This window comes from Spinacia oleracea, chromosome 4, assembly GCF_020520425.1.
Source record: "Spinacia oleracea cultivar Varoflay chromosome 4, BTI_SOV_V1, whole genome shotgun sequence".
NCBI lineage: Eukaryota > Viridiplantae > Streptophyta > Magnoliopsida > Caryophyllales > Amaranthaceae > Spinacia > Spinacia oleracea.
The window spans coordinates 124744485-124764965 of record NC_079490.1 but is presented as its reverse complement, the minus strand read 5'-3'; the positions used below and the strand labels follow the sequence as shown (position 1 = coordinate 124764965).

Below are 20481 nucleotides of genomic sequence, written 5' to 3'. Positions count from 1 at the left end.
AGCGTGGGGTGGGTTTTGTGGGCCTTACCTATTCTTTTTGGTACCGGACTATTTGGTTAAGTCCTTGTTATGGGAATTTGTATTGATTACTTAATCGTTGGATTAATTAAACTTAATTATTTCTGTCCGTTTTTTTGCAGTTAAAATCTTTATTATTCCAGCCGTTTATGACTGTTGCCTTTCCTCAATTCTGATCACTTAATCAGAATTTTGGTTCAATTCAAAACACAGAAACATTCAAACACATTTTTCAGAAAATACAAAACACAATCTTCTCTCTTTCACGATTTTGGGCATATGTTTTGATTCCATCTGGTTAATACTGGAGGGCGACCACATTATTTTCTACTGCACCAGGAGGTGGCGCGAAATCGTCTTTTAGGACAGTGAGTGTCCACGACGCAACAATTATTCTTCATTCAGTTCATCTAATCAATTAGTTTGTTCTAATTTTGGTTTAATCGCAACATTCTAAAAGACGATTATTATGGCTATGAATTTGAAATTCCTTATTCGTGATATGTCTAATTTAGAACCTCTTGATGGAAAGCATTATAAATGTTGGGCTGTTAGGATGCGATTTTATTTGGAACAATTGATGTTGCTTATGTGATTGGTGATGTTTTCGAACCTAATGATGAAACAGTCTTGCATGCTTTTGAGTTAAAATTTGCTAAAGATGATAGGACATGTAAGGGCATGTTGTTGTATCATATGTCGAATGCATTGCTTGATATATATATGGGTTGTGGTCATGCTAGGGATATTTGGGATGCATTAGATAACAAAGTATGGAACTGATGATGCTGGTACTAAACATTATTGTGTTATTAAGTGGTTAGGCTTTCAAGTTGAGGATGATAAACCAATCATAGATCAGATTTATACCTATGAGAATGTATGCATTTCTATGTCTACTGAAGGCCTTCAAATCTGTGATATTACTCTTGCTATTGTGTTGATTGAGAAACTCTCCCATCATGGAAAGACTTGCGTAATCAGTTAATGCATAAGAAGAAAGACCTTGCCTTAGAGGAGCTTGTAGGTCACCTGAAAATTGAGGAGGAAAACTGTATTAAGGATAAGGGTCATTCTGTGTTTTCTGGTTCCTCTAAGGCTAACCTTGTAGAAATCAAGCCTAATGCATATTCTGATAACTTTAAGGGTAAGGGTAGTCCTTTCAAGCCTCAAGGGAAAATTCAGAAGTATAAGTTCAAGGGGAATTGTTTTGAATATGGGAAGGTTGGTCATGAGTCTAATGATTGCAGATCCAAGAAGAAGCCGGATCAGAATCAAGCCAACCTTGCTGAAGCTAATGAAGTTTCTAATCCTAACAATTTTGTTGATGTTGTTTCAGAAGCTAACTTGATAGGTAATGTTGCTGAATGGATCATTGATACTGGAGCAACGAAACAAATCTGCACCAACAAAGACATGTTCACTACCTACGAAAATATTTATGGTGAAAATGTCTTCATGGGTAATTCAGCTTCTGCAACTGTTCAAGGCAAAGGGAAGATCGTTCTCACTCTTACTTCTGGAAAGCTTATTACTCTCACCAATGTGTTGCATGTTCCAGAAATGCGCAGGAACTTAATTTCTGGTAGCTTGCTAATGAAGACTGGACTAAAACTTTCATTTGATTCTGATAGGCTTGTTATTACTCACAATGGGGAATTTGTGGGAAAGGGTTTATATAATGGGGGTTTATTTACTCTTGATGTGAAACTTGAAATTATGAATAAGAATGCTAGTACTTCTTATGTTTATATTGTTGAGTCTATTGATTTATGGCATGCAAGGTTGGGTCATCTCAACATTGCTGCAATTAAAAAGCTTAAATAACTTAACTTGATTCCCAGTTTTTCTAAAACCGACTTTGCAAAATGTGAAGTATATGTTGAGGCCAAGTTTGCAAAGAAGCCATTTAAATCAATAGATAGACAAACTGAAGTACTAGAGCTTGTTCATAGTGACTCCGGGGATTTTAAAAATTATGAGAGTAGGGGTGATAAAAGGTATTATATTAATTTTGTTGATGACTGCTCAAGATTTACCATGGTTTATCTTCTCAGGTCAAAAGACGAAGCTGAGGAAATGTTCCTCAAATACAAGGCAGAAGTGGAAAACCAACTTGATAGGAAGATCAAGAGACTTAGGAGTGATAAGGGTGGTGAGTATGACCCTAACACTCTTAAGGAATTTTGTGAGCAGAATGGAATCATTCATGAGACAACGACTCCCTACATACCCGAGCAGAACGGGATTGTTGTAAGGAAGAACATAACATTAAATAACATGATGAATTCTATGCTTATTAGTTATGGGCTTTTTGATAATATGTGGGGGGATTCCATCTTATTTGCTTGTCGTGTTTTGAACAGGGTACCTCACCAGAAGCTAGACAAGACTCCATATGAAATATGGAAGGGCCGTGCACCTAACCTAAGTTACCTGAAAGTGTGGGGTTGTCTAGAAAAAGTGGCCATACCCAGTTTCACGAGGGACAAGATTGGTCCCAAAATAGTTGATTGTATTTTTATTGGTTATGCTTACCAAAATGCTGCATATTGATTTCTTGTTAAGGGTGCTAACAATTCTTAAGAAGGTGGTAACATCATTGAGGCAAGAGATGCCGAGTTTTTTAAAACTGTACTTTTGAAAATATCTTGTATCAATGATGCGCCTTATTCTAGTACTTCTTCTAGTGTGCATGTTGTTGCCCCTCCCACCTCTAACGTTGATTCTGAATTGGAGCCAAGGAGGATCAAGAGGGCAAGAAAGAAAACCAGTTATGGTGATTATTTTATTACTGCTTTCTTAACTGAACCTTTCTTGATTAATGATGATTTTGTGTATGTCTTCATTTTGGAAGATGATCCCAGGACCTATGAAGAGGCAATGAAATTTGTTAATGCAATATTTTGGAAAGAAGCAATAGATAGTGAACTTCAATCAATCCTAAGTAATAAAACTTGGGAGTTGGTTGATTTTCCTAGGGGTTGCAAGCCCATTACTTGTAAGTGGATCTTTAGAAAGAAATTGAAATCTATTGGATCCATTGACAAGTATAAGGCCAAAATTGTGGTAAGGGGCTTCATCCAAAGGCATGGTATTGATTATTTTGATACTTACTCTCCTCTCACTAAAATTGCTACTATTAGAACTTTGATTGCTCTTGTGTGCATTCATGACCTTGTTGTGCATCAAATGGATGTTAAAACTGCATTTTTTTAATGGTGATTTGGACGAGAAGATTTACATGGTTTAACCAGAAGGGTTTTGTTCCTAGTCAAGAGAATAAGGTTTGTAAGTTAGTCAAGTGATTGTGTGGACTTAAGCCATCTCCAAACAAATGGCATGACAAATTTGACAAGACCATGACAGGTAATGGGTTCCATGTACATGAAGGTGATTCTTGTGTTTACTCTAAGCATGATTCTAATGGTTGTGTAATTATTTGTCTTTATGTGGATGGTATGCTAATTTTTGGGACTAACTTGGATCGAGTAAATGAGACAAAAAGTTTTCTAAGTTCTAAATTTGAAATGAAAGCTATGGATGAGGCAGATGTGATTTTGGGAGTAAAAATCAAAAGAACTTCAAATGGAATTTGTCTTAGCCAAACTCACTATGTTGAAAAAATACTTAAAAAAATTAACTCATTAGACGTCGATCCAGTTAGGACTCCTTATGATCTAAGCATTCACTTAAAGAAAAATAGTGGTGATCCTGATAGCCAATCTGAATATGCTAAGATTATTGGTAATATTATGTTCCTCATGAACCACACTAGACCTGACATTGCTTATTCTGTGAGTAGATTGAGCAGGTACACTCAAAACCCAAGTCATGAACATTGGGGTGTTTTGAAGAGATTGCTTAGGTACCTTAAGGGTACCATGGATTGGAGTTTTCACTACTCCAAGTTTCCATGAGTTTTGGAAGGCTATTGTGATGCCAACTGGATTTCTGGCAATAATGAAATCAACTCTACCAGTGGCTATGTCTTCACCCTAGGGGGTGGAGCTGTATCTTGGAAATCTTGTAAACAATCTTGTACTGATATGTCTACTATAGAGTCTGAGTTTATTGCTCTTGAATTGGCAAGTCAAGAGGCAGAATGGTTGAGAAACGTGCTTGCAGATATTCCGCTGTGGGGGGAAGCCATCTCCTTCAGTTGCACTTCATTGTGATTAATTTGCAAGCGGCTGTTGCTGTGGAAAACAACCATGCCTACAATGGGAAGAAAGACACATTCGTTTGAGGCATAAGGCCGTCAAAGAATGGTTGTCAAGTGGGGTAATATCACTAAAATATGTAAAGTCTGAAATGAACACTGCGGATCCGTTAACGAAAGGCATGTGTAGAAAACTAGTTTTCGAAACATTGGAAGGGATGGGATTGAGGCCCATTGGATGAATTGTAAAATGATGAACTCATACTCTCATAGTTCAGAGAACGATATTATATTATATTATATTTCGGAAGCACAAAATTTTATTTTTTGTTCATCCCCTACATGTTATTATGTGCTTGCTACAAACGGAAAGAGGTTGAGCATGCAGCTCTTAATGAACCCATACCATATTTTTGGTGGTGTGAAGGTAGCTCACACTTGATGGGATTCACCTACGTAGGTGTTGAAGTGTGGCCGCTTCCTATGAGAATTGCTATATGGGCTATTCTCTAGAGCACATATGAGCATATCTAGGCCGGACGTATGGCCAATATAAGGCGTCACTTTATTCGCGGAGTCAGAATATCATACATATTCAGTTGCGTGATTTAAGTGACGGGTTTCTAACTCCCTATCAAGTTCAATACGAAAGTCCCTTGGTAGGAAAGAGATCATATTTTAAATATCACTAAGTGTTAATTCATGTCGAAAGACATTGACACCTATTCAATTGTTTTGTTTTGCCCAAAACAAATATCCTTCTCTTCTTTCTTTCTTTTCCACATCTTCGAACCTGTGGGGGATTGTTGGAAGTTCTTATTGGGAAACACAAAGAAATGCGTGTAAAATAAGAGAGCCCCACATTGGAAAACTCTTCATATATATTCTCCTTGTTTATTAATTGGGGAATGAATGTAACTCTGTTTAAGAAAGTGTGAGAGTGGTATTGGTGGACACATAACACACACGCGCGCGCACCGGGCCGGGATCGGGATCGGGCCTCAGGCCGTGTGCCTTGGGCCTTGGTACTTGGTACTTGGTACTTGGGAATACGGTTCACGAGCGTGGGGTGGGTTTTGAGGGCCTTACCTACTCTTTTTGGTATCGGACTGTTTGGTTAAGTCCTTGTTACGGGAATCTGCATTGATTACGTAACCGTTGGATTAATTAACCTTAATTATTTATGTCCGTATTTTTTCCGTTACAATCTCTATTGTTCCAACAATTTATGATTGTTAACTTTCCTCAATTCTGATTACTTAATCAAATTTTTGGTTCCATTCAAAACACAGAAACATTCAAACACATTTTCCAGAAAATACAAAACACAATCTTCTCTCTCTCACGGTTTTGGGCATATGTTCTGACTCCATCCGGTTAATCCTGGAGGGCGACCGCATTCTATTCTACTGCACCGGGAGGTAGCGCGGAATTGTCTTTTAGGACAGTGGGTGTCCACGACGCAACAATTGTTCTTTATTCAGTTCATCAAATCATATAAGTTTGTTCTAATTTTGGTATAATCGCAACAGGCATGACAAAGGATGTCAGACAATTTGTGAGGAAATGTATCATTTGCCAAGCTTCTAAGTATGATACCACAACAAATCCTGGACTTTTACAGCCACTACCTATTCCTGAAGAGGTATGGATGGATATTTCCATGGACTTTATTGAAGGACTGCCTAAGTTAAATGGGAAAGAGGTTATTCTAGTGGTTGTGGACATACCTAGTAAATATGCACACTTTATGCCTTTATCACATCCTTACTCAGCTATACAAGTTTCTCAAGCCTACCTAGACAATGTATTCAAGCTACATGGGTGGCCAAAGAGTATAGTCAGTGATAGGGATACCATATTCTTGAGCCAATTGTGGGAAGGATTATTTTCACTTCATGGAGCATAATTCATGTTATCATCTGCTTACCACCCTGAGACTGATGGGCATATAGAGGTAGTAAACAGATGCATGGAGACATACTTGAGGTGTATGTGTAGGGAGAAACCTAAAGAATGGAGCATGTGGCTTCCTTTGGCAGAATGGTGGTACAATACACACTTTCATTATGACATTCAACTTACTCCCTATGAAGTAGTTTACAATCAACCACCTCCTTTACATCTCCATTACTTACCTGATGAATCTTCAAATGAAGCTGTAGATAGGAGCATGGAAAAAAGGGAAAATATGCTCACTCTCATTAAGTTCCATTTAAATAGAGCTCAGGACAGAATGAAGACTCAAACTGATAAACGCAGAACTGACAGAACCTTTGTTGTTGGTGATTGGGTGTTAATGAAACTTCAACCTTACAGGAAATCTACTGTTCGACTTAGAAGAAATCAGAATCTGGCTCCCAAGTACTATGGACCTTTCCAGGTAGTAGCTACTATTGTGAAGGTTGCCTACAAGATCAAACTGCCATCTAGCAGTTTAATTCATAATGTATTCCATGTATCTCAGCTTAAGATATTCCATGGTACTTTACCTTGTGCAACTCAAGTTCCTGAATGGTTAGAAGGACATGAAGCAGACTTAGTGATCCAACCTAAAGCTATCTTGAATAAACGCACTGTCAAGTTTCAAAATAGAGCACAAGTAAAATATTTGGTACTATGGGAGAACTACCCTAATCATGAGGGCATGAGGCTGGCTGGGAAGGAGCTGAAGACTTTGAGAAAAGATTTCTTGATTTCCCTATTCCTTGATTACTGCTACAGTAGACTTGGGACAAGTGTTTTTGAAGGGGAATGGTATGTTAGGGTTCAATTAGCATCAATCGTGTTGACCTATTGACTTTTAATAAGTAATCAGTTTTGGAGGGAAATATTGTTTAACTAACTCTCAAAACAGAATATACTTTCTGTTACAGTTAGTTAGTTAGTTCAGCGGTCACTTAGCTTAGATGACAACCATTTCATTGTATAAATAGCATACTCCATGCTTTGTAATAGATTATCAAATGAAATAATAAACACCTTATTCTTTCCCATCTCATATTCTCTCTGTTCAGTTACTATTTCTGATTTCTACCATTGATAGAGTTTTCCGACACTCGAGTTAGTTAGTTCTTAACTGCAACAAGAGGATAAGTGCTTAAAATTTGACCTAATAAGAAGAAAATGTTTGAGCTTATTGTCGTTTTCAGAAGAATTGACAACTTATAGTGTTGAATTTTCCCAAGGCTTTGCTAAAAGGGGCCATGGTTTCTAGAGAGGCGACAGAAAGCATAATCTTCTCTCTAGAAACTATGAAAATTGATCTGCAATATTCAATCTTTAAGTGTAAAACTGGGTAACCGAACATCACATAATCGAACTTTTACATAATGGTAAACTTTTTGTGATGATGTCATCTTTCAAAAGTTTTGCAAGATACAATCCCTTAGGCTATATAAAATTTCAAAAGTAAATGGCTATCGGCTTCCTTAAACCTTTCTATGACTTTGAGTAGCGCTATACACTTTTTTCCCCCTAAAAGTATGCAAAGCATCAACAAATAGGTACACGCTCTGCTTCAAGCTTGATATTGTTTGTGGCAAATATGGCCGCCATATCCTTGTAGGGCGATGAGACTAAGACACAGACTTACACTAGGCAACAAGTGTTGCGTATTGGTATCTATTGATCTCCTTTTTAGTTTGAGAAGGCCGGATTCAAGTAGGAACATAATTCTCAAGGTTGCTATCCGGCTTAACAATGGCTTGAAGCTGCCACCCCCCAAGTCCCGCCGACTCAAAAGCCTGCAACAACAATTGTACAACAAGAAATCCTCAAGACCACAACAATCAACAAAGAGAAGTTAAACAAAAAATTAACCTTTTAGTTTGTTTGTTCTATCACTAGGGCTACTTTTTGAAGTTCACAAATTCACTTCTCAGTTCCAAGCACATGTATTTTGTAATGAACCAGGTTTCATTACTTTTATATGCAACTGAGTGACTGACCAGTAGCTTCTAGGCTCAATGCAAAGTTTCTTTACACTAGCTCTAGACTTCGAGAGTCAAAACAACATATTCAACAGTTTAACTCTACAGATAGCAACCTCATTAATGTAGACGTTCATTAGCAGGATTATAAAGGGGGGGAAAACTGTAGTGTTCTTGTCCAATGTTTACGAAACAACAGTATAACCGACAAAATCAGAGCAATTTCCAATCAAATAAGCATTTACAGCATTAGTAAAGGCTGACATAGAAGCAAAACCCTAAAGGTAGATCATATCTCATATTCCACCAGGTCATACAGAATCCTTCCCCATTAAACTCGTAATTTCTTTTAAACAGTTAAGGTTCAAACAAACAAACATGGGACAAACTTATTTTCCTGTCCATCTTATACACTCAAATAATGCCCAATCCTCTTCCATCATCTTTTACACTTCAGTTAGCCAGGAATGTGAGCCACGAAATCCCCTGAAAAGGAGTTAACAAATGAACTAAAAAACTAAGCAATCTTGCTCTACTTGATATTTTATCCATCAGCAAAACCATCCTTGGCAAACAAAAAATCATAAGTTAAAAAAAAACACCATCCAGTATAAAAGCAGGACTTCTTGAAGAAACCTTTTCATAATCCAGTGTTGATAAACACGCTGACAAAATGAAAATGATCCAACAGATGATCATCAGCATGCAGCAACAAGAAATTGATCAGGATGACGATCATGCAGTTAACCTACGTGCCTATGTGGCACTGTGGCAGTGCTTACTACAGCTCAGCAATAACATCAACAAACAGTAAAACTTAGTTCCTGAATTTCCTGATGTAAGAAGCTTCCAACTTCTTTTTCATACAGCTAATGATTCTTGTAATATTTGTGAACTTAGTATATAGTTTTACATCCTCATCTTGTATTCTCGTTCATTACAATAAAAATGAACACTTTTTTTTAGCAATAATACAATAATTACTTCCTCTGTAAAACTCTATGTTTTCTCTGTTCTTAAGAATGAAGTTGGGCAATTAGCTTTGATGAAGGTGTTATGCTGCTACTGAATTGTAAGACGATGATCTTCACTTCCTAAATTCTAGTATGCAGTTGCAAATCTACTTATTGTTAACACAAATCTACTTATTGTTAACAAGTTTTTATTATTCTTGAAATCCAACTTTAAAAAAGAGTACTAACAAGTAACATGTACAGCTACAAATCAAGTCAGTTAAACTTCAAAAACTATTTGGGTCTTAATCATTGATGTGACAGCAGACCAGCCGAGACACCTAATGTACCTCTGTTCTGGTTGCTAAAAGCACTCTTATCATCTGATTTATCCATTTTGAAAAGATAATTACAAAAAATCGAGAAACAGAGTAAATAGTTGTGACCCTACCTCTTCCCAGGATTTTCCAGTGGCTTCAAGCAAAGCAGCATTGCACGTCTTCAATTCTATTACTGAACCAGTAAACATGGAGGCCGCTTCCTCCCAGCCTTTATTATGTCCCATACACCTGAAACAATTTGTGGTTAGAATGAAGATGATGATATTAAGGAGCTACCTTATATAGCACAGTACCCAACTACCCACTATTTAATCTGGTCAATACACACACTTCATTTTCTAACGTATCATCTCATAGAGGGCATTCGTTAAATAAAATTAAAAGAACAAGGATGCCCGAACAGCAGTATGTTAGAGCTAATCCTGGGGGAGGCACACCCCAAAATCGCATTATTACCAGCCTTGACACCTATAGCAATCATAGTTCGTAAACTAATTATGAGAAAGACATAGAAAGACAGAATTACTTGCAACAGCATCAAAGCATGCATCTCATCTATGAAACCTAACGAGCTACTGGAGATTAGCACTTCACTATGCATTGTAACTTGTAAGCACACCCTTATTGCACTTTGCAAACTTTCCAGAACTAAGTTAGACACTAATCCCACTATCCCAGGTTTGAGCTATTCAGTTCTAATATACTCTGTATATCAGCATCCTTTGGTTATCTGTTGCAATTTTTTATTTTTATTTTTTAAAGATGAACAGAAGCGATATGGTTTTATGAGTTTATGACTCAATGTTCAAATACTTTTGTGTTGAATATTGAACATGGATATCTTACCAGATATATTGTTGTGATGATTTCAGTAATGGGCCTAGGATCTGATAAGAAAATTTCAGTAATGGACCTAGCTAAAAAACCTGCATATGGTTTCTCCAAGAAACAAAAACATAAAAGACAAAATCAAGGGTGTAGAGTACATTAAGACAAAAGAGGTATTTCCTAAATTAAACATTAGTTTACAAAGGGATTGCACAAATCATCAAGCAAACGGCCTGGGGTTAAATCGTCAAGCAAAAGGCAAGTGTTTACTTTTGACAAAGAGCAGAAGCTTCTTGCTAAGGCTTGTAGAGGGAAAGCTTTGAAGAGTTCTGGCATTTTCATTTTTGAAAGTGTTATGTATGGATTCAGAGGAATGCAAAAAAAAGTCTTCAATTGTAAGTGTTTAACAGTGGACCAGTTCACCATCTCCTTGAGGAAATTGTCTGCTATAAGATGCTCTGATCAGATACTGAAGTATCTAATTGATTAATGATTTTCTGTTTGTGTGATCGGGAACTGTTTGTTTCCATTGGTGTTTTGAGGCTTAACGCAGTGTTGGTGCACCTTTTGTATGTTTTGTTCCCTGTGAACTGTGAAGTTGGGGGTTTGACGTACTTGTACTGATCTCTTTTCTTCTGGAAATAAATCCTTATTTACTTGTAATAAAAAATCCTATATCAGTTCAGGGCTCCTAATCAGTGTTACCTAATTCTCTAATCACCCCACGAACTGCGTACCGAAAAAGCGAATTATAACATGAAAATGGTCCAATTTTGGTCTAATTTAGCAAATTAAGTAGCGAATTCCCGTACCCAGTCTCATACTAGCGAATCAGGTAACAGTGCTCCTAATCATAGGCTGAAAACGAATAATGATGTTACTCAGACATTCACTTATCTGTAGCACATACACTAGAACCGTGGCTCACTCCAACATAGAAATAGACACCTCACACTTCGTTTTAGACCAAAAACATAACCCTTGACGCTCGCCTGTGCTTCACAGTTCACACAAGTACCCAAACACTAAAAATTACATCTCAACACCCGAACCGTGGTCCCGAATGAGCAAATTATTAAAACTTATGAACATTTAGTTTATAGATATAGTTCAAATATTATGAACATTAAGTTCATTGAATAGACATGTTCAGAGATTACGAACCTATATTTCTTTTGTTACCTTCAACAACGAAAATGAACTTCTAGTTTAAAAATTATGAACATAGAAAAGTTCATAATCGTTGAACTGTACGTTAATTAATTTGGAATTGTTTGATAATTCGGGACCATGATGCTAATTGTGCTCCCGAGTGTAGGAAATAATAATTGCCCAAGCACGACTAACACAGGATACATACTCCATTCTGGCAGGGCTTGACACAGATCCATTACCTTTTGGATTGTATTTTTTAACTCGTGCTTCCCCAAATGAATCGAGCATCTTTCTATTCTGTATTTGATCATTTGATACCCAAACATGGAGTGGATAAATATATTTTCCACTATGATTCAAAATCACATTTGCAAGAATTGCAACAACAGCATATGGAAACAGAAAAGTTACCAAAATGCTAACAAGAAGTGGAAAATCAGTTAAGATTCTACGGAATTGTGCACAAGATTTCTTTTCCCGAATTCTACAGGACCGCACCATTCAAATTTTAATCTTCAGCAATATAAGGCAACAAAAGAGCAGGGAAATGCTTGTCAATAAATGCTTTATATGCTGGTCGGAATTATATATTCCAGTCACTCAAAGGTCATGAGAAACATATTCAGGGAATGAACTCACATAACTGTAAGAATGTCATCGGAGGAGAATTTGCAAATCATTTGCTGGATGTGTGCAGCAGTCTGGCCATCCATAGCAGCAACCGAGTAAAAACTAGGAATGAAATGTACTGCAGCGTGTAAGAAGCCCTTGACTTGCTCTTGCATTACCGAGAGTGTCTCCCTTGTCCTCATGGCATCACTGTCAGAATGAAAGAAAAGTGCTATTAGAAAAATGTTTAAGCACCTTTCGAGTAGATATGATACTGAAATCATGCAAATATAATTCTCACGTCCAAGAAAACAAACCTGCATAGGATCAACTCAGGAACCCAACCTAAGAGTTGAAGCTTGTATGAGACGTCAGCGGCATCGGTACGACCAGTTTTACTTAAAGGACGATCATGATCTACCAAAATCCGGACAGAAAATATAGTATAAGTTATGAACATTAGTTGTTCGTATTAATTGTTTTAATTAAATGACAGCATTAGCTTTTAAATAGTTTTTTTTTTGCTAATATCAGCAATTGGTATTTGATCAGCTGTTAGTTGTTACAGAGAAGTATACAAAATAACAAAATAATGAAAAGCCAATAACCAAAAAAGAACAAGCTACTCTAATCAGCCTTTTCATTCCTAGCTCAACCAATGGGAAACTATTTTCTAAAACATATTAACAAGATAAAAGCCAAAAGGCAACTAAAAAGTTGGCTAAAAGCCATTGCCAAAAGACTCCGAAGTACTGATGAAAATGAGTAAAGAAGAAACTTATGAAAAATGGAGGAAGGAGAAGATTACAACAACAAAAAAATGGAGGGAACTAAGCCGTGGTTCAAGCCTTGATGAACAGAAGTTTAAGGTGATTTAGTAAGCAATTAAACATTGCAAAGCATTGTGTTTTGTGCCTTAGAGAAAGGAAAGCAAAAAGAGAAAGCACAACTTAATTCAGCACCTGATTATTTGTCTCCTTTTAACCACAATTATTAGATGCAACAGTTTTGGTGTGGTTTGTGCAATCAGTGTTCCAAATACTTTGCATATCCACTGTCAAGCAGAAGTAGATATGAATGGAGCAATACCTTTAGGCCTTCCAGGGTAAATTAGCTCAAAATTTTAGCCAAGTACAAATAATATACACCTAAAAGAGGATCTATTTTAGAAAAGAAGATTACTTTAGGAAGGTGGAAGAAAAGGAGCAACAAGCTATGTCGCCTATATGATTACCCCGTAAAGAAGGGTTATTCCAAGAGCTGTCCGCATGACGCAGTAGAATAAGACGACGGGTAACAGATTTCGAGGAGGTGTTCACAAAGGCAGAGCTGTCAGCATTGTCAAGAATTTGAGACACACAAGGCATGTGTTTTGCTTTCTTCCGAATAAGAGGACGAGGAAAGAGTGAAGTTGATGAAGTAGGGAGTACTAATGAACTTAACGGCATGAAGTTGAGTGCAGCATCCATAGTGACTTGCAAATTATGGCTTATGCACACATAATCCTCCTTATCACCTGACAGCAGTATAAGTTGTGCTAAGGCAGCCACTCAAACTGTTCGCAAACAGGCAAGAAGTTTATTAGAAAAAATACACTGATATGTATATTAAGAATACAGACACTATCTCAATCAGAGGCATCCAGACTTCGATTGGCATTTATTCATCAGATGGTGAAGTTCATCAAGATTGCTAATAAGGAAGGCAAAAAGCAACATCGCCATGCAGTATGATGTATCTTTGTTAAAAACAGCTAAACATACACATCAAAAGAATCTATGTCCCTTATTCCTAATTCCTGCCTCCCAGTCCCCCAACCCCATGAAAACGGGATGCCTGATGATAATCTGTAATAATATTCAATTACTTAGAAGTACTAATATAAGTTTCAGATTCATTACCTTTCTAACAGTCTAGCACCCCAAACTATCACCATTGTACTTAGTTAGTCATATATAGAGTTCAACTGGTTTTGCGTACACTGGTGCCTGGTTGCACAATAATAATTATTGCGCCCCTATACACAAGGGATTGTTTAATGTCTTTAAGTGCTTAAGTGATTCGAGCACACCTAGGCTTCGTTAGGTTTGGTATAAAACATTTTTATGGAAACGATTTTCCCCTTTTCAATCATTTTACGTTCTTTAGTTTGGCAAGGGATAAAAATCAATTTCCCATAACTCCGTCTGAGGTGGAAAACCTTTTTCATTTGAAAGTAACGGAAACCACTTTATACTTTTCTTCCCTACCTCCCTCTTTCTTCTTCACATCAATCTTCTCTCATTTTCATTTTTCTACTAAATTTTTTGCAAGGAGCCAAACAAAAGGAAAACTAGTTTTGAATTGTGTTTTTCCTTGGAAATTCATTTTTCACTAAAACTGTTTTAGGCCAAACCAAACGGAGCTAGTGATTACTGTTGCTTAATTGGGTTTGCTACTTTTTCCGCAAATGAGTAAATATACTGGCGTTGGGTACACCTAGCTCTATGCGGACTCAAAATCTCCTAATATTTTGCAACAGTTTCCAAGTACATTAGCACAAAGCAGATAAGAATTATGCTTGACGAATGAATCCCTATGGCGCACTCACGTATCATGTGTCCGAAAAATAAATTCCCACATTCATAACTTTAATTAATCCATTGCTAAGATTAACACAGAAAATTGTTTACCACTCAAAGACCCAGAAAATGTTAAATTTGATAACAACAACCCAACTAACATGCCCAGAATTCGTGATTGAATTGAACAGAAAAACATGAAAACAATCCCATGAAAAGATTTGCAGAGTACAGTACAGTGGGGAACGTAGAGTTAAGTTAACGATTAAATTTGTATAGAATTAATGTTAAAGCTAGCGATTGAACAGACAAAAAGACAGAAACGGCGGAAAAATTAGGGAAAGGAAGGAACCTGATTGACAATGTGAGCTATGCGCTTGGAACTGGATACTGGAATTTGGAAATTCCAAAAGTGATGAAATACTACTCAGTAATATCCAGGTGTTTTGAATCTTAACCCTTAAAAAAGCAAGAGAAGTCCTCAATTTTCCTAAAGAATAGTTAAACTACTGCCTTTGTTCCTAAATTTTTCATTGAAAAAAATTCATTTTCTTAAAAATAGTAAAATCTTAAGTTCTTAACCCTTTAAAAAGCAAAAGAAGTCCTCAATTTTCCTTAAAAATTGTTAAATTACTGCCTTGCCCCTAAATCCTTCATTGAAAAATTTTCATTTTCTCTTAAGAATAGTGAAATTACGGCCAAACCATTTCATGTCTGACTAATGTTGAGTACTTCGTATTCTTCAGTCTCCCCCAACTCGCTTCTTTCTCTCTCCTCACTTATGTTTCTCATGACTTCCTTCCTTCCCCTCTCCTCCTACTCGCTACTTTCTCCTTCATGCAGCTCTGCTTTCACCGTATGTCATGATTTCCTCTTCCTCCGTGGCTTCTGCGCTTTTCCCTTTTCCTCACACACTCTCTTTCTCTCTTATCTTCCTGAGAAACTTTGAATTCACTGCAGCAGGGGCATACCTTGACCAGCAACACAATGGTGACAAAAACCAAGCAACGATGAGACAACGAAGTACTCATCTTAATTGTTGTTGAAGGTGAGCCGATCCATTTATTTCTAGGGTTTTAGGGTTTCTTATTTGCCACCCGCAACAAAAGGATGTGTGTTTTTCTAATTATTACTCCGTATTATAGTTTTACCACACTTTTATCGTTTTATTTATGAATTTCATCATTTTTTTGGATTGGTGGGAAAGTTATTGTTTAGGGTGATTTTTAATTTGTACTTCTTTGATTGACGTGAATTTAGGCTATCCTCATTTAAATCACATTTTCTGCTTAATTGAGAACTAAAGTTGAGATAATTTGGTGGCTTTTTGAATTGTCATGAGAGAAGAATTAGCGAAGGTGATAGCTCCAGCAAAGTGGAAAGTTGGCGCAAGCAAGACCAATGAAAAAAGGCTCATTTCTAAGAAAATTAGGTTAATTTTCTTATTATAATTCTAAGTAATTCTTGAATTGATTCTAATTTTTTTTAAATAATGTTGTAGGTTCATGAATCAATGTCTGCGGTTGTGAATGTTGATTGTATTTAATTTAATGAGTTAAATTGAGTTCAAAGTAAAATGAAAAGGTGAGAAACTAACAACTATTTACTGGATATTTTTTAGTAACAACAATGAGCTCCAGAAGTTAACTACTGAATGTGGGAAAACTACATATAATATAATGAGTTAAAACTATAATCAAAGCTAATTAGAATCTCGGACCTGCCACATAATATAATTAGTTGAAACTATTTAGTATATCTGTTGTATTTTACGAAATGTGTACAATTCCCTATGAGTTCTACACTTACTCTAGATGATTGCATTCTCTTATATGGCCTTTTGTAAGTGAAAGTCAGCATGTGATTATGTGCATATTACGTATTTGGTGTAGAAGGAAGTCTAAGCGAGTATTTAGGAATATTGGATGTTGATAGGTGTGTTAGTTTTATGCATTATAATAGTTATTTGACGCACCATCAAATCTCATTCTGTTAATTATTGTTCAGGGATATGGGCAATGATTGGGTTTTTTGTCCTAGAATCTTGCTAAAGATGGGATGCTGATGGTGACCTATGATGCTTCTTCGTGAGAAATGGTAAACGGTTTCGTGTCTATTTCATGTTTCTCACCTTGGTCATTTAGTAGAACCATACAAACTCCATTATGGCCGTTCTTTCTTATCATTTTAGTAAAGCATGATTTATTCTTAGTTTAATATTGCATGTGCAGATGAGTACCATACTTGTATTGACATGTATTCCCTTTTAAAGCTTGTCTGGTGAGGTAAAATGTGCTCCTTTGATACATAAGTCTATTTGCAACCCAAAGCTTTAAACCCTTGTCTAGGAATAGAGTGAAGGCTGATGGCTAATAGCGGTTTTCCAGCTAACCCTGAAATATGACGTGCCTTTGAAAGTGTCAGTACACAGTGACAACTTCCCGTCTGTAAAAAATGTTCATTGTGTCTGTAAAGTATGAAGGTAGAGAAAGGTGTCTTGAACTTTTCAAACCAGGGAAGAAAAAGAAAAACTAAAATAATTCTTATCTCCTTTCACACTACTATGACTTTTGTATAAATATCAACATAAAACATACACTTTGTTTTCTTTGCCAAGATCTATCAGTTGTGGCTCAAGGATTAATTTATCCATGACCTATTACCTTATTTAAGGATGTGTTATACGAATTCATCCTTTATGAGTACATATAACGTCATTTCGACTTATTCCTCACTTTTCCACCTCTCTGTTTCCAAAAGGGAACTAGAACACAAAGGATATTCTTTGGGAATGGTCATGCACGTTGTTTCCTTCTCCCTCCCTTCTCTCTCCCACTTATATGTAGCTGAGCATTTCTGTCATGGAATAAATGTAGGGGGTTTTTTCCCGCACTTGTTGGATTTTCTTTCCCCTGCGGGTTTTGTAGATTTTTGAATTTCGAAGGAGTCGCCACCAAACAATATTTAAGGGTCCGGTTTGGAAAGACCAAAGTTGACTCTTGTGGATAAGGCATTGAATCTTAGAAACGGATGGGTGAGATCCGGGCAAGGGAACGAAATTCTTATTTTGCGAGCTTTTGAAAATATATTCGAGTACATGACAAGGATCGTTTTCGAATAATCCTAATCATAACACTAAGTTGGTTTGAGCATGCATTTTAGAACATAGAAAATGCTACTTGTATGTGGTCACTTTGCTTTAAAGTTAATTAAAGGAACCTAAGGCCGGTTTGTCCAAGAATTATCTTTGTTAAGCGTGATGTAACATTTTGTATGTTATTGAATTTAGCATGTGAGGTGATGAAAGCAATAAACATGTAAAGAATCATCACAAGATAGTAGGAATTATTGAAATGCGTACAAAACCACATCACCTTGAAAAAGGTGAGTGAAGAGTGCGGAATTGAAATTGCAAAAGTAAAGGTACGATATTGAAAGTGCGTTATTGAAATGCAATATTGAAATTGCGGTATTGAAAGTGCGATATTGAAATGTGCGATAATGAAATGCAATATTGAAATGCGATATTGAAATTGTATTATTGTACTTGAGATCCGAACGCCAAACAACTACTTAATAATAAGTGTGCCCGACACGGATTCAATTCTGAAAATCTCAACTTTAGATGAGTTGCTTATCATAAAGTATCTTTGATTTTGGTTATCGAAATAGAACTTGAATATTGAACTTGAATATAGAACTTGAATATCCAAATTAGGAGTCTTGAATCTCAAAGATTAGACCTTTTAATGTTAAAAAGGCCTCACATTTAATGTGCTCCATAACTTGAAATTGATTCTAGTTTAAGGAAGTGATTATAAACAAACTTAAAACTCATTGAATCTTGAAAGTGGGACTTGCATTTGAACCCAAAAAAATGAAGGTTCCTAGTTTGGAAAAGGGTTTGCACTTTTCCAAACATCATTGAACTTGTATAAAGTTGGGGTTTTTGAAGATTTGAAGATGATTGTTGTAAGGAATACTTTCAAGAGTGAAAGCTTCAACTTACTAATCATGTTTTTTGAAATCAAAGCATAAAGATTGAAACTTGAAATTTGTAGAAGGAGTTTGGATGATCATTTGTGGGGGAATTTCAAGTATGAAATCCCCTCAAATATTACTCATATTTTGACATTTCCTAGTTCAAAAATGTGTATGAACATCATAAGAACATCATAGGAAAACTTGAAATAATAAAGATGGAAACTTTAATTAAATCATGGTAATTTGTATTAGGGATTCGGAATTACCTAGTTAGGGTTAGGTTGGTTTTCTGATTAGTGCTCCCAATTGCTTAAGTATTTGGAATTTGAAATGGAAATTGTAGATTAGAACTTGAATTTTGTATTTGATTTTGAGAGCAGAATTTTGGATTATGACGTTGTCTTAGAAATCTGCCTCCAATGCTTAGGAAATGAGGGTTTTTACAGGAGATTAAGCGGCTAAAGTCCAAAATCCTCGTGCACCTAGCGCAAGTGACGTGGCCCAGATTCCGCCAAAACAAGGATTATGACGCCGTCCTTGGTTTGTTTTGTATTGTTGTACCTTCGTACTATTCTTACGAATTTGGCACCTAGTGTTTTCTTGGGGATTAAGGCTTGGTTTGCGTCTAAAAACAAGCCATTTTTGAATTTCGGATTTCGTGTTTGTACTCGGTTTTACGGGACGGGGCGCGACATGCTCGGTTTTGTAGGTCGGCGTCCGAATTTGGATTCCTTAATGTCATTTTGACTGGAAAAGGCCTTGTAAAACCAATAGAGAGGTCCATTGGGTGAGATTGTGTTGGATTTCGAAATTGATTTTTGGAATTTGAATTTTGTACCAGTTTCGTAATGGGAACGGGCTCGGGAATTGGATTTTGGAACATACTTTAGCAATTGGGACTTCTGCACGGAGTTGCACCAACCACCTAGCAAGGATAATAGTATCGTCATCATCCCATTAGGGAAGACACGAATTAGGTGTCTGCAATAAGGTATTTGGGTTATGTTAGAATAGTTCTCGATTGGATTTCCTTTTTCCTCCAAAACCTCCCTAACTCCTTCTTTGTTCCTTTATGACACCTATTATGTTTTAGAGTCATTTCTTGTTTTTCTTTCTCTTTGGATTCTTTTTAAGAAACACTACTACATCCCTAGATCAAATCTAGATGGACTATATTTGCAACAATTATCGCTATGATTACTTGTCATCCTGGTGTTTGTCGAGTTTGTGGCGGAGGATAAACGGTGAATGCCATTTATGACATGTGTTACATGTTATTGGACACCAGATCTAGGTCATGTTATGCTTACTTAGTACAGCCAAAAAGTAAATTTAAATCTTAGTGATAATTATGATAATTCTATTAAAATCATACACCAATGCGTTGTAGTATAAAGCCTTACCTATTTGGATACTTCTCATCTATTTTAGGCCTGTTTCTTAATTCTGCAAATCTTATGGAAATACTGTTTAAATTTCTTTTTTACCCATTGAATCAATACTATGTAATATGGAGTACAATTTTGTCAATTACACTCTTTCAACCATGCTATGATTTATATTTTGTCATCTTCCTTTTATATTTACAAGCTAAAGACTAATAGTTCAGTTTTGGATAGGTGGTGATCCATACAATGAAAGAACTAATACTACCATGAAATATTGGCGGATCAGTAAGTTGCACTTGGTACGTATATATTTACATTTCCAGGGCTTCACTTGCATTTCATTCGAAAGAACCCTGCATTTTCCTATTAATTGTCGAATCTTCATTGAATATCATATGACATTTAGCTTCAAAAGTTTCTAGAAAATTATGGAAAGTATGTTTAGTTAATGAAATGCTTGAGGCCTCTGCAACCTTAAAATTATCACATCACTACTGTAATTTGATTTGAGGTGTTTTTCAATTGTGTGTCGGGAAGAAGATGTATACTC

At 36.4% G+C, this 20481-nt stretch overlaps 1 protein-coding gene across 2 annotated transcripts; it reads right to left on the bottom strand.

Moving 5' to 3' along the window:
- Positions 1-7461: 7461 nt before the first annotated feature.
- On the bottom strand, positions 7462-15074 carry LOC110804809 (uncharacterized protein At3g52155, chloroplastic). 2 transcript variants are annotated; one of them, XM_022010418.2, is made up of 6 exons: positions 14912-15069; positions 13233-13553; positions 12316-12415; positions 12029-12208; positions 9517-9634; positions 7462-7926 (listed from the first exon to the last, which is right to left on the bottom strand). In XM_022010418.2, the coding sequence occupies exons 2-6, from the start codon at positions 13465-13467 to the stop codon at positions 7840-7842; spliced, it is 720 nt and encodes a 239-aa protein (XP_021866110.1). In that variant the 5' UTR covers positions 13468-13553; positions 14912-15069; the 3' UTR covers positions 7462-7839. The 2 variants fall into 2 exon arrangements, with proteins under 2 accessions (XP_021866110.1, XP_021866111.1); XM_022010419.2 differs by lacking the exon at positions 7462-7926 and adding an exon at positions 8314-8598 and having other exon boundaries at positions 14912-15074.
- Positions 15075-20481: the final 5407 nt, after the last annotated feature.

Bases quoted from the DNA above. Each gene is read 5' to 3' on its own strand.
- LOC110804809 (XM_022010418.2), bottom strand. From the start codon at position 13,467: ATGGATGCTGCACTCAACTTCATGCCGTTAAGTTCATTAGTACTCCCT. The intron at 12,209-12,315 runs GTTTGTTTTCTT...TCATTCTGACAG, and splicing joins CCTGAGTTGATCCTATGCAG to TGATGCCATGAGGACAAGGG. The intron at 9,635-12,028 runs GTGAGTTCATTC...AAATTGTTTCAG, and splicing joins GATGACATTCTTACAGTTAT to GTGTATGGGACATAATAAAG.